At 46.3% G+C, this 14,226-nt stretch overlaps 2 protein-coding genes across 2 annotated transcripts; one reads left to right on the plus strand and one right to left on the minus strand.

The window, feature by feature from the left end:
- Positions 1-464: 464 nt before the first annotated feature.
- psen2 (presenilin 2) lies at positions 465-5,540 on the minus strand. Its single transcript, XM_058640088.1, has 11 exons — positions 5,025-5,540; positions 4,577-4,722; positions 4,279-4,502; positions 4,066-4,207; positions 3,831-3,898; positions 2,858-3,078; positions 2,649-2,747; positions 2,505-2,570; positions 1,487-1,570; positions 1,243-1,358; positions 465-1,113 (listed from the first exon to the last, which is right to left on the minus strand). Exons 1-11 carry the CDS (start codon positions 5,161-5,163, stop codon positions 958-960), a joined length of 1,461 nt encoding a protein of 486 aa, XP_058496071.1. The 5' UTR covers positions 5,164-5,540; the 3' UTR covers positions 465-957.
- LOC131466681 (ras-related protein Rab-1A-like) lies at positions 5,196-10,547 on the plus strand. The gene is made up of 7 exons (XM_058640086.1): positions 5,196-5,315; positions 5,440-5,522; positions 6,769-6,841; positions 6,986-7,081; positions 7,810-7,905; positions 9,659-9,790; positions 10,263-10,547. Exons 2-7 carry the CDS (start codon positions 5,509-5,511, stop codon positions 10,458-10,460), a joined length of 609 nt encoding a protein of 202 aa, XP_058496069.1. The 5' UTR covers positions 5,196-5,315; positions 5,440-5,508; the 3' UTR covers positions 10,461-10,547.
- The last annotated feature ends 3,679 nt before the right edge of the window (positions 10,548-14,226 follow it).

A 14,226-nucleotide genomic window follows, 5' to 3' on the forward strand; every position in this document is an offset into this window, starting at 1 on the left:
AAATAGTCATCGATTTATTTAGTAATCGATTAATCAATTAATTGTTTCAGCTCTACTTCAGATGATTCCCTCAGTGGCTCAGTACTGACAGAGATGAGTCCCGGGCTGTGACAGACACTGAGGACCGCATGGAGTTTACCTTTGTGGTGAAGTGTGCAATGAATTCATAGGAAATGTTTACAAATGTTTGTTTTGGACAGCCCGTGGCCAAGTGGAAAGGGAACTTGGCTTGGAACCGGAGGGTCACCGGTTATAAATCCCCACCCGGCCAAAAAAAGGGCTGGGTTACCCCTGAGCAAGGTACCCAACCCCCAATGCTACCCGGGCACTACTCAGTGTGGCACCCCGCTGCTCCTAATTCTAGGATGGGTCAAATGCAGAGGAATACTTTCCCTAAGGGGATTAATAATTTTTGTGTTAGTCTGTCCACTAGGAGGCGCCACCAGACAAAGAAAACATGAAACTAAAGCAAGAAACACTTTTATTTCTTTGATACAAGTTTGAATTTAAAATCAACTAAATCTGTTCACTGTGTAACAGTGCCCCCTGGCCCGCCCCCTGCAGGCTGTACATAAAACAATAACGTTTATTAAAATACTCTTACTGAGCCGCGTTATTAAAGGGACAGGTGAGGTTTTTTTAAGTGTCATTCACACTTGAAAAAACCTGGACTATTCCTTTAATGAGTCAAACAGAACCTGAGATTATTTGAAATAATCTGCTGCTCACACACAACACAAAATTTCAACAAAGTAAATCAAATGGACTAAAGGTCAGAGGTCACGTTTTATTTCTTTATCTTTGATCTACAAATATGTGAATCCACCTTAAAAATCCAGCTGAAATTCACTTTTTCTTTTCTTCTAAAAAGTCCTGTATTAAAAAGAGGAATGTTTGAGTGACAGGAGCGGCAGCTGTTACATCACTTCCTGTGATGGGGGTGGGCGGGGCTCCGACTCAGATGTAGAACTGGTGAGCGGCGAGGTTGTCCATGAACGGCTGCACCAGGAAGTCCGTGGAGAAGTAGAAGATGAGGCCGAAGGTGATGGAGATGGGAAGCGCCGGCAACGCTTTCTTAAAGATGGCCAACAGCAGCAGTGTGAGGCACAGGCCCTGCCGGTCACATGACCACACACAAGCGCACACACACACACACACACGCACACACACACGCACACACACACGCACACAGGTGAGTCACGGGACAGACAGGCGGAGACGGGGGAAAAAAACAGGACTTACAATGAGGATGGCTACGAAGCAGGCGAGTGTCGTATTCCAGTCTCCACCGGTGGCTGCTGCTTTTCCAACCAGAACGCTGTAAAAAATGAAGTCACCCAGTCCCAGCTTCACTCCCCCTGTGCACACACACACAACCAGAACGCTGTAAAAAATGAAGTCACCCAGTTCCAGCTTCACTCCCCCTGCACACACACAAACACGCACGGACGCATGCATGCACGCATACAGCTGTAGTAACACTCACTGTCTTCCTCCAGCTCTTCTGGAAATGTCCTGGGCTGTCTGCTCTCAGGCTCCGCCCCTCTGACACTCTGCTCCGCCTCTTCATCTGGAAAACAAATCACAGCATTAAGAAAAACATCTGGATACGCACAGGTCACGGTGTCGTAAAGTCGCACAGGTCAGTGTCGTAAAAGCACACAGATCATGGTGTCGTAAAGTCACACAGGTCACGGTGTCATAAAGTCGCACAGGTCACGGTGTCGTAAAGTCGCACAGGTCACGGTGTCGTAAAGTCACACAGGTCACGGTGTCGTAAAGTCACACAGGTCACGGTGTCATAAAGTCGCACAGGTCACGGTGTCGTAAAGTCACACAGGTCACGGTGTCATAAAGTCGCACAGGTCACGGTGTCGTAAAGTCACACAGGTCACGGTGTCATAAAGTCGCACAGGTCACGGTGTTGTAAGTCACACAGGTCACATGTCGGAAAGTTACACAGGTCACGGTGTCGTAACGTCAACACAGATCCCGGTGTCGTAAAGTCACACAGGTCACGGTGTCGTAAAGTTACACAGGTCACCGTGTCGTAACGTCAACACAGATCCCGGTGTCGTAAAGTCACACAGGTCACGGTGTCGTAAAGTCACACAGGTCACGGTGTCGTAAAGTCACACAGGTCACGGTGTCGTAAAGTCGCACAGGTCACGATGTCGTAAAGTCGCACAGGTCACGGTGTCGTAAAGTCGCACAGGTCACGGTGTTGTAAGTCACACAGGTCACGTGTCGGAAAGTTACACAGGTCACGGTGCCGTAAAGTCGCACAGGTCCCGGTGTCGTAACGTCAACACAGATCCCGGTGTCGTAAAGTCACACAGGTCACGGTGTCGTAACGTCAACACAGATCCCGGTGTCAAAAAGATGCACAGGTCATGATGACGCAAAGTCGCACAGGTCACAGTGTCGTAAAGTCACACAGGTCACAATGTTCTTGTGTCCACTCCCATATTTCCCATAATTCCTGGCTGGTTATGGATCATCACCTGAGTGGTGTTGGGAGTGCGGAGCGTCCGCCGGGCTCGCCATCCCCACCGTCCACATCATGGCGGCTGAACACACAAGCAGAGAGATGATTTAGAGCATGACTCAGCAGTTGTTTGACTTTGATTGACAGGAGGATGACTCACAGGAGTAGATGAGGGCCGGGAAAATGGGCTCATTACGTTCCTGAGCCGTTTCCACCAACATCCTGAGAGGACCCTTCGGAGAGAGGACGGCCACCAGATCTACAACAAACAAACAAATAAATAAATAAATAAATAAAAAACAAACATAAACAAACAGATTTGCTGTGAAACAGAAGTGAAAGTATAGAGATGGCTCCGCCTCCTCTCACCATAGACGGAGATGGCGCCCAGAATGACCCACGCTGACCACTCGGGCAGATACTTGATGAAGACGAGCGCCATGAGAGCGCTGATGAGGATGAGGTACGCCTGCTGCAGCTGCAGAGGACCTTTCCAGTGGATACAGATCATCCCCACAGCCCCGAAGTTCCAGATCAGCACCGACACCGTCACGTAGTCCACCGCCACGTTATAGGTCTTAAACACTTCCCTGAGACACAGAGACACAGAGACCATGGAGACCATAGAGACCATGGACACACAGAGACAATGGAGACACAGAGATCATAGAGACCATGGAGACCATGGAGACCACAGAGACCATGGAGACACAGAGACCATAGAGACCATAGAGACCACAGAGACACAGAAACCATGGAGACACAGAGACCATGGAGACACAGAGACCATTGAGACACAGAGGACATGAAGACACAGAGACCATGGAGACCATAGAGACCACAGAGACCATGAAGACACAGAGACATAGAGACCACAGAGACCACGGAGACACAGAGACCATGAAGACACATAGAGACACAGAGACACAGAGACCATGGAGACACGGTGACCATGGACACACAGAGATCATGGAGACAAAGGGACCATGGACACACAGAGACTATGGAGACACAGAGACCATGGACACACAGAGTCCACAGAGTCTACAGAGACCATGGAGACACAGAGACCATGGAGACACATAGACACAGACACCATGGAAACCCAGAGACACACAGAGACCATGGAGACCCAGAGACCATGGAGACACATAGACACAGACACCATGGAAACCCAGAGACACAAAGACCATGGAGACGATGGAGACACATAGACCATGGAGACAATGGACACACAGAGACCATGGAGACCATAGAGACACAGAGACCATGGAGACACAGAGACCACATTCTTCCACCAGATGACAAAAAGACAAAACACACAAGTTTGAGTAAAACTCACGCGAGATACATGAAGCTGAACCAGAAGAGAAGCATGAGGGACGACAAGATGAGCCAGCCGTGGATAAACTACAGAGAGAGAGAGAGACATTAAAGATCTCCATACAAGGCGGCGGAGCCTGCAGGACACCTGCCCACTCACACTGTGAATCATTCACACAGGACTTCAATGAAATGTCGAGTCTAGCAGCAGCTGCTGCCCCCTGCTGGTCAGACAGCTGCTGGTGTTTCCTCACCTTGTAGCAGCGATACTTGTAGAGGACGACCAGGAAGATGGTCATGACCACGATGACGCTGATCATGATGATGGTGTTGAGGACAGAGTTGAGGAGGCGGCGGCCGACAGATGTCGTGTTCTCCGTGAACGGCGTGTAGATCCTGCCGAGACAAATGCGCTGGTTAACACTGAGTGTGGGAGGAGTCATAGAGGCGTGGCAGCATGAACCTACAGCTGCTGGTTGGTCTTCTCCGTGTAGAAGCTGACCGACTTGATGGTGGTGACCACAACCACCATGCAGAGAGTGACGGGGATGAAGAGCATGATCACGTGTTTGGCGCCGTACTTCAGCGTCAGCTCCTCGTCGTCTGCCTCCTGATCCGAGCCCCCGCCCCCCCCTCCTTCACCGCCACTGCCGTCCACGCTGACTGGAGCCGCTCGCCCGCTGGCCACCGGCTACACCAACAGAGGGCGACATTGAGCAACAACAACATCACAAGTGGGTCACAAGTGGTGAACGAAGACCTGACCTTTGGCCTTAAAGGTGGAGAGTCTTCTGTGGGGGTGGAGTCAAGATCTGGCCTATAGGACGGCACCGCTGGATTTTCTGCCGGGACCAACGCCGTCCTCTCATTGTAGAAATCATCCTCGCTGTCTGAGGCGCTCATGGTGCCAACTGTGAAGAACAAGCACATCAGGCAGTGACAGCGCCCCCACAGGACAACACACATTTACTGTGTGTGTGTGTGTGAAACCTCCCGTTTCCATGACAATATTCGTCTTTCAGAATCATATGATGTATCAGTGCTAATGCTAACAGCTCCTCTGATACAAAGGGAACTTTTTTTTCACGTCGCAGGAATGACCCGGTTTATCTCGGTAAATCTCGGTTTATCTCGGTTCCTGTGACAGTTGCATGTAAACAGAATCACTGGTGTTAAAACGTGTTCATGAACAGCAATAAAACAAACGTCTTACCCGAGTCAACACGGAGGAAACTGAAGCTGGAGATAAACACACAACCCGGAAGACGGCGGTCAGCTGACCGGCACGTCATGTGATCGAGTGACGACAACGGCGCAGCTGTTTCTCCGTTAGTCTTTGAACTCACACACATTCACGGTGTCACAAATGTCGGGTTGAGCTGATGCTGATGTTGATAATGTGTGGAAACAACTAATAACCGCGCTTAAATAACAACAACAAGAAGGAGGTCCTATCGTCAGGTCACTACATTTCCCATGGTCCCCTCTGCTCTGGCATTTCCGGGTAGGTAGCCGCGGCAGCCATATTTGATGAGATTATGCTGTTGTGACTGCGGTAACCAGAGTTTAACCAGTTTAACCAGTTTAACTTCTCCAGTTTAACGGTGTTTTTCTCCTCCGGTTCGAAGCGGATTCTAGCTTCACCTTCAGACTGAACCGCTGCTCAACTGACGACACACGCGCACCTGCAGCTCAACATGAACCCCGAGTAGTAAGTGTCAGAGCTCCCGCTGAGCTGTCACACACATACATACATATACAAGCTAATCTAATCTAGGCTAGGCTAGGCTAGGCTGTGTGAGCTAACAGCTCCCGCTGAGCTGTCTCTCTTAGACATATACAAGCTAGGCTAGGCTAGGCTAGGTTGTGTGAGCTGTCAGCTCCCGCTGAGCTGTCACACACACACATACATACATACATACATGCTAAACTAAGCTAAGATAGGCTAGGCTAGACTGGGGTAGCGTTAGCCACCGGTGATGAATGTCAGCTGCCCGGTGTTCGGTGCTTGTTGGTCGTGTCACGCGACAGCGTTCATGTAAAACAGAACAGGTTTGCTGTGGTGAGTGAATGAGCGGATGAATCGATGCTGTTTGTCCCGGGCTGACACGGCAGCCTCTGAAGCTAACATGCTAACTGATAGCAGAGACGTAGACACATTCAGCCGCTTTATTCCGCACTTTTAGCGGACACTTTCTTGCTGTATCCGTCGCAAATATCACGTTTGTCCCGGTGTACATCAAGAATGTAACCGATTACTAATTTAACGTAAATCAGTGGAAAAAACGTGATGATTGCGCAAACCTCCGTCAAGGCCGCGGAGTTGTCTATAAACTCAGAAGGTGTTTTAATCCTGACTCATCACTAAACTACATTTACTGAACATTTAATCTTAATCTGACCTTTTCTCTTATGTTGCTCACAGACAAACAAACTAAAACGACAACATGAATTTCCATTAAAATGGTAATATTTCATGTGTGTACTTCAGGAACATACATTGTTTGTTAGGTACACTTTTGTTGGTCTCGAGCTTCTTCACGATGACATCACATCCATGGTGTGACGTCATCAGGTCAGAGTGTCTGGCAGTTTCTGGTAGACTTTTAAATGATGCTCAGTGTGAAGAATGAAGTGTTTCTTTCACAGATGATTATTCACTTAATTATAAGAAGTCCACCAGTTACTGTAGGGCAGGGTGATATGAGCATTCATAACTCACATCCTCTCTCTGTCTCTCAATTCAATTCAGAATGCTTTATTGACACGGGAGACATGTTTACATCGCCAAAGCAGATGTGACATTTTTTACAAACGGAAAATACAAGAATTAAAAGAATATTAAATGTGCTTTTATTATAAACATAAGTAGCTGTTAACGTCTCTGTCTCTCAATGAGTCAGCACTTCTTTCACCATGTTTATGAGTGAATGTGTTAAAGTGTTTTCTCTCCACAGTGACTATTTATTCAAACTGCTTCTGATCGGTGACTCTGGTGTCGGAAAATCCTGCCTCCTCCTCCGCTTTGCAGTAAGTGTGTGTGTCTGTGAGTCCGTGTGTGTGTGAGTCTATGTGTGTGTTATATAACAGACTGTATTGTTGATAACACTGCCGGTGTCATATCTGCTGCTCACACGTGTGTGTGTGTGTGCGTGCGTGTGCGTGTGTGCTCAGGATGACACGTACACAGAGAGTTACATCAGTACCATCGGTGTGGACTTCAAGATCAGGACCATCGAGTTGGACGGAAAGACCATAAAGCTTCAGATTGTAAGGACACTTGTGTCTCTCTGGCTGTCTGTGTGTCTCTCTATGTCTCTGACTGTGTCTGTGTTTCTGTGTGTGTGTGTGTGTGTGTCTGACTGTCTCTCTGTGTGTGTGTGTGTGTGTGTGCCTGTGTGTCTCTCTCTGAGTGTCTCTGTCTGTGTGTCTCTGACTGTCTGTGTGTGTCTCTCTCTCTCTCTCTCTCTCTCTCTCTCTCTCTCTCTGTGTGTGTCTCTTACTGTCTCTATGTGTGTCTCTGTCTCTGTGTGTGTGTCTCTGACTCTCTGTGTGTCTCTCCCAGTGTGTGTCTGTGTGTGTTTCTCTGTCTGTCTGTGTGTCTCTGACTGTCACTGTGTGTGTGTCACTCCGACTGTCTCTGTGTGTGTGTCTCTCTCTGACTGTCTGTGTGTGTGTCTCTCTCTCTGACTGTCTCTCTGTGTGTCTCTCTCTCTCTCTGACTGTCTCTATGTGTGTGTCTCTCTCTGACTGTCTGTGTGTGTGTCTCTCTCTCTGACTGTCTCCCTGTGTGTGTGTGTGTGTGTCTCTCTCTCTGACTGTCTCCCTGTGTGTGTGTGTGTGTGTGTGTGTGTCTCTCTGACTGTCTGTGTGTGTCTCTCTGACTGTCTCTCTGTGTGTGTGTCTCTCTGACTGCTTCTGTGTGTGTGTCTCTCTCTCTCTGACTGTCTCTGTGTGTGTTTGTGTGTCTCTCTCTGACTGTCTCTGTGTCTTGACAGTGGGACACAGCTGGACAGGAGAGGTTCCGCACCATTACGTCCAGTTACTACAGAGGAGCTCACGGCATCATCGTAGTTTACGACGTGACGGATCAGGTGAGTGAACATCTTGTATGACATGACACTTCACTTTGACCATGATGACGATGATGATGTCATCGATCAGACTAATATCAATAGTGAAGCCTGAACACAGAGCTGTGACACCAGCAGATGTTTCCCTGAGTCATGACTTCTGTGGCTGCTGCTTTACTCACCATGACTTTGCAATTATCCAGCTTCTTCAGAGTGATGCTGACAGTAACAATGAGGGATGCAGTGGTACAGTTTTCCCACAGTTCTGTATGCATCACAGTTTTTGGGCCACGGTAACGGTCGGATATATTGATATAAAACTACATTACTGCATTGTTAAAGTGCGTGTGCGCATGAGTGTAAAACAATCAGCAGGGAGGCTTCACTCATTGCTCCGCCCACAGATATGTCTGTTGGCTGAAGCAGCTGCATGGAAAGGTACCAGCGGCTAATCCGTGCATTTGAGTCCAGCATGCGGTCCATTCATTTATCATCGTAGTCTACGCTGAATCCAAAATTAGGGATGCATCAATCCAATATTTGTATCGGGTATCGGTCCAGATATTGAAGAAAATTCATGATCGTGGGTTGTGACAATGGGCCGATCTATTCCGTCTAATTCTATGCTGCACTGTGAGTGACGTCATATGTAAGCAACACGCCGTGCAGAGGTCCACGTTTTTTTCAAAATGAAGCGAGAGAAAGGATCAATTATCTGGAACTTTTTCACACGACCCCAGCCAACAAACTCCTGCGCAGTAAATGTTTGAGGGGCGCTCATCGTTATTCGTTATGGATGGATAACCGCTGTCGGTTGTCGGGGGATTCCAGCTGCTAATGATCCACCTGGAGCCACGGTACGACATCAGACGGCTCTACCTGAACTGCATGGTGAAGTGCATATCGGAAGAATCAGAAGATCAAATCTGGAGCTGTGATGTTTCCCCGTGTCACTTTAAGTTTAACAGCTCACTGGCTGGATGAGAGTTGCATGTTAAACACAACAAACTTCAGTGGGTCACACACCAGTGATGTGACTGCAGTTACTCTAATGGAAAGTCCATGTGATTTTGAGGGACAAAGGCGATGGAGAACATGGGAGTGTGTAGTGTAGGCTGCTTCTCGTTGTGAATGAGGGACTTCTATCTAGAAGCTGTTGGTTTATTCAGCTGCTTTTGTGTTGGATGTTAAAATCATTTTTGTACTAAACTAAAACATTAACAAAGAATTGAATGTCTATCAAGCTTGTGAAGCTATTGGTTTATTTAAGAAAGAAATGTTAAAGTCACAAAATAATGATCCCAGTCTTTTCCAAACAACGAGACATAACATTTGTTACCACAATTCCACGCTGTTTTTCTATATCGGTATCAGATCGGGATCGTCCGATTCTAAACTCGCCATTGTTTCTGTTCAGGCAGCCTCAGCATTTACATGCAGAGCGCTGATTGGCTCTGGGGAAATTCAGCGACGTTGGATTGGCTCTGAAGGCGGCTTGAGCAGAGCATGAGCAGAGCATGAGCAGAGTGTGGCACTGAGCCTGACAGTGCAGCTCTCATGTCTGAGTGGATCTAATCCCAGCAAACGCAGCTGTACAAAGTTCAGAGTTTAGAGTTTTAGACGGGCGGAGACGTACTGAAATACTGTTGTTTAAAATACTGAATGTTGTTGCATCCCTAGTAGCAACACATTTAACACACCACTGCAGTTCTGTTAGCAGCTCCCAGAATGCACTGCTTCCCCGTCAGTAACTGTCTCTGTCCCCCGTCCTCAGGAGTCCTTCAACAATGTCAAACAGTGGCTGCAGGAGATCGACCGCTACGCCAGCGAGAACGTCAACAAGCTGCTCGTCGGCAACAAGTGTGACCTCACCTCCAAGAAGGTTGTGGACTACACCACGGCCAAGGTGAGCGCGTCAACACCACGCCCCCTACATCATCTCATCTGTAATCTGCAATAATCTCCTCTGACACAACAAACTAACATTTCAGAAAAAACACAGTTACCAGGTTACACGGCAACCAGGTTACACGGGTTAACCGGTTACACAGTTACACGGTTACCAGGTTACAGTTAACCGGTTACACAGTTACCAAGTTACACAGCAACCAGGTTACGTAGTTACCAGGTTACACAGCTACCAGGTTACACAGTTACTAGGTTGCCAGGTTACATGGTTACCAGGTTAATAATAATCATGAAATAACTTTGTCTTACATTTTCTCTGTAGCACAAATACTGTCAGTCTTTCTGAATATGTGCTCTTATTTTAGTCAGTAACCATGGAAACGTTACTACAGACGTTTGTTTGTTTGTTTGTTTGTTTGTTTAGCAGCTGTTCTTTAAAGGCTTTTCCACAATTGCTTTTCCTTTGGCAGGAGTTCTCAGACAGTTTAGGAATTCCCTTCCTGGAAACGAGTGCTAAGAGCGCCACCAACGTGGAGCAGGCCTTCATGACCATGGCTGCAGAGATAAAGAAGAGGATGGGCCCCGGGGCCACGGCCGGCGCCGGCGACAAATCCAACGTCAAGATCCAGAGCAAGCCTGTCAACACTTCATCTGGAGGCTGCTGCTGAGGCCCCGCCCACAAACAACACAACAAAAACAACGTGACCTAAACCCAGCCCAAAACCAGTCTCCATGTTAGCACGCTCCACGGGGGGGGGGGGTCGAGTTGAAGGGGGACAGACAGACAGGTTTGTAAATGTGCAGTCAACAGGACGACGTTAACGACGTTAATCCCCCACAGAAAACGTAAGAATTTTCTTCTTCATCCACACTTTTACCAAAAAATACACAAGCGCTGAGTCATCGTACGGCGGCGTCACGTCTCCAAATGAAGCACATGCTAAACAACACACACACACGCCCCCTTTATGCTGTCCAACCATGTACCAGTGCCCCTCCCCCTAGTTAACATTCCTGGTTTTTACATCAAACTGAAGCATGAGCTGCATTTAGGAGACGTGAGCGTCCCACAGCGCCACCTGTCAACTGTATATATTTCTACATCTGTGTTAAACCTGCGATCCAAGCCGACGACGTCCGTGGTCCGTGATCTGTGATCCGTGATCTTTGGCTGTGGATTATTTTCTTTTGTGGCACAAATGCCGATTATTAAAGAATGAAGGAGATGTTTGATAACTGTTGTTGCTGCTGCTGTGGATTTATTTTCTATTCTCTGACCTCTGAGCCATTCACACAGATGACTGACAGGGGGCGCTCACAGCACGGTCAGTCTGCAGATGATGACATCATCAGTGTTTGACGCAGCGTTGCCTTCAGAGTGAACACAGACGTCTCACTCTGTTGGAATAAACAAACATTGACTGTTTATTTTCACTTGATAATGAAACACCTGGTTAAGTTCTGCAATACTTCAGGTTTGTATCGTACGGTGCTGTGAGCGCCCCCTGCTGCTGAGAACACACTCTGCCAACAGAGACAGATTTTAAGTGATACTTAACCATAAAAAAAAAACAGTGCGATAAATAAAGGTTATTTTATTAAACGTTAATGCATCAAAACACCGTATTAGTGACGTCATTTTCGCTTAAGTAAATCTCAACTCCTTCACTTCCGGAGTGAACCCTCGCGTGTCAGCTGATCAGTTCTGTGTCGTCTATGGCAAGCCCTTTTAACGTTTAAACGCTAAATTTGACTATTGTAGATATCAACAACGTCTTTCTGACTCGTCGCAATTACATGTTGGATAGTCGAAAGTGTCATTCAAGATATCTGTTACGTAACTACTGATAGAGATATCTGTCATGAAGTTAAAGATATCTCAAACGTCATTATGACTAGTGCAAATTATTGTGCATGACGTGGCTCTATTTTAGATATCCATTAATACGTAATTTGAAAGAACAAGTGGGTTTGTTTACTTATTTCTATGAATGGAAGAAGAAAGAGTCAACGCTGCATTGTCATTTCTCGCTGCACGAGCTGCAGCATTAAAAACTCCTTCATCCTCTGGCTGCTCCGACATGGCACTAATTAAGCTAACGACGCTGAAGTTAGCCTCCGATTCGGCACTTAAGGGGAAAGATAAGGGGAAATTGACCGAATGTGCAGTGCGACTGTTTGTCCACTGATTCTCTTTTTTTTGGGACACTTGTTGATGTGAAAACATTCTAGACGTTTTGGGTATGACATTAACTTTGCTTGACACCCACTATTATATTTGTGAAACTTTTATTTTATTTGTGAAAATGCTAAAGGGGAGATTTCACCGTTTTTGTTTCACACTTAGACCTCATTAGACCAGGTCATTAGACCAGGTCCTGATCAAAAACAACTATACCTGGACTTCTCAAATGTGGCCTAGATTATCCTACAGACCCTGAAGATTCATAAAAACAAAGTCTCTGATTTGTGAAACCTTTATTCTATTTGTGAAAATGCAATAAATGCACATTTCACTGTTTTTAGCATATAGACCACTTTGGACCAGGTCTACATCAAAAACCACTGTACCTAGTCTCTGGTTTGTGAAACCTTTATTCTATTTGTGAGAATACAAAAAGGGATTATTTAACAAAATTGTAGACTATATTCATAAACCTAATGAGACACCCATTGGGGGGCAAGTAGGCAATGGGTTCAGTGTCTTGCCCAAGGACACTACGATATGATGACACAGACTGAAGGAGTTGGGATAAGAACCACCAACCTTCTACCTCCTGAGCAACAGCCGCCGTAAGTATAGCTGAAAAGCATCCAGCACTAAGAAATAAGTTTAGTTTTGTTTTTTGCTGGTGTTTCTTCCTTTGAGATCTGATTACAGGTTTTGGCTGCATGAGATCACAGGAGAATTTATTACAGAAATAGTTACAAGTCTTCTCTGTGTTTACAGTGTACTAAATATTTTGGAGAATAAATCTTTGTTAGACCCGTGTTTATTTTGCTTTCCTCTTCGAAAAATTCTATTCAACAATCATTACCAAAATAGTCATAATATGTGTCGACAATGTAATAGTAAACACAGTGACAACATGGCATTTCAAAGCATTTCATATTTTTTTTAATTTTTAATATGAGTAAATTAACATAATTTGGTGTTAAAATGTTTTGACATCTCCAATTTCAGATATCTCTAATCAAATCAATCATTTCAAGATATCTATAACTTCATAATAGATATCTACAATTAAATTATGACTATCCCTAACTCCAGTTACAGATATCTACAATGTCATTTCGCCTAACTTAATTTAAGATATCTGTAAAGGAACATGTAGATATCTCTAACTGGAATTACGGATATCTACAATTCAATTGCAGATATCCGTAATTCACATAGTGGATATCTGCAACTGAATTGCAGATATCCGTAATGATAAACCCCATACAAATGAATGGCAAAAGTGACGTCATTTGTCCTAGGAAGAACGTCTTTGTGGATATCTGAAATGTTCTTTTTGAATTAGAGATCTCTGCAACACATATCCAGTCTAGCTGTTAAATAATAATAATAAAACATTTAATTTAAAAGCGCCTTTCAGGTCACTCAAGGACACTTTACAACAAGATGAATTAAAATCACACAATTTCGTAAAAAAAACAAAAAAGGAGCACATAAAATCAACACAATAACTTAGGGGAAGTGGTGGTGATAGCGGGGGGGGGGTTAGAGGGAGTAGGCGGTCCGGAACAGGTGAGTTTTCAGTCGTGATTTAAAGAGGTGGAGAGAGTCGCAGTTACGGAGGTCAGGTGGTAGTGAGTTCCAGAGCTGAGGAGCAGAGTGGCTGAAGGCTCTGCCCCCCATAGTGCTGAGGCGGGCAGGAGGCACAGAGAGGTGGATGGAGGAGGAGGATCTGAGGGAACGAGTGGGGATGATGATGTGCAGGAGATCAGACAGGTAGGGAGGGGCAAGGTTGTGGATGGTCATGTGTATGTGTACAGGAGGAGTTTGTAGTTGATGCGGTGTTTGACAGGGAGCCAGTGGAGGTGCTGGAGGACGGGGATGATGTGGTGGTGTGAGGGGGTCTTTGTGATGATACGGGCGGCTGAGTTTTGGACCAGTTGCAGTTTATGGAGAGACTTTTGGGGGAGGCCAAAGAGGAGAGAATTACAGTAGTCAAGACGGGAGGTGACGAGACTGTGAACAAGGACGGCTGTGGAGTGGGGGGTGAGGAAGGGGTGGAGTCTGTTGATGTTGCGGAGATGAAAATAAGCGGTGCGGGTAGTGATGTTGATGTGTGAGTGAAAAGAGAGTGTGCTGTCGAGGATGACACCCAGACTCTTTACCTGAGGGGAGGGGGAAACTGAGGAGCTGTCAATGGTGAGGGAGAAGCTGTTAACTTTAGATAGGGTGGATTTAGTGCCGAGGAGGAGGAG

This window comes from Solea solea, chromosome 10 (genome assembly GCF_958295425.1).
Source record: "Solea solea chromosome 10, fSolSol10.1, whole genome shotgun sequence".
NCBI classification, from domain to species: domain Eukaryota; kingdom Metazoa; phylum Chordata; class Actinopteri; order Pleuronectiformes; family Soleidae; genus Solea; species Solea solea.

What these genes read in the sequence shown, in the direction of transcription:
- psen2 (XM_058640088.1), bottom strand. Translation starts at nt 5,163, where the DNA reads ATGTGTGTGAGTTCAAAGACTAACGGAGAAACAGCTGCGCCGTTGTCG. An exon ending in CCCGGCCCTCATCTACTCCT is followed by an intron (nt 2,571 to 2,648) that starts GTGAGTCATCCT and finishes TTGTGTGTTCAG; the next exon opens with CCGCCATGATGTGGACGGTG. An exon ending in GCTTCGTAGCCATCCTCATT is followed by an intron (nt 1,114 to 1,242) that starts GTAAGTCCTGTT and finishes TGTGACCGGCAG; the next exon opens with GGCCTGTGCCTCACACTGCT.
- LOC131466681 (XM_058640086.1), top strand. An exon ending in TTTACGACGTGACGGATCAG is followed by an intron (nt 7,906 to 9,658) that starts GTGAGTGAACAT and finishes CCCCGTCCTCAG; the next exon opens with GAGTCCTTCAACAATGTCAA. An exon ending in TGGACTACACCACGGCCAAG is followed by an intron (nt 9,791 to 10,262) that starts GTGAGCGCGTCA and finishes TTCCTTTGGCAG; the next exon opens with GAGTTCTCAGACAGTTTAGG.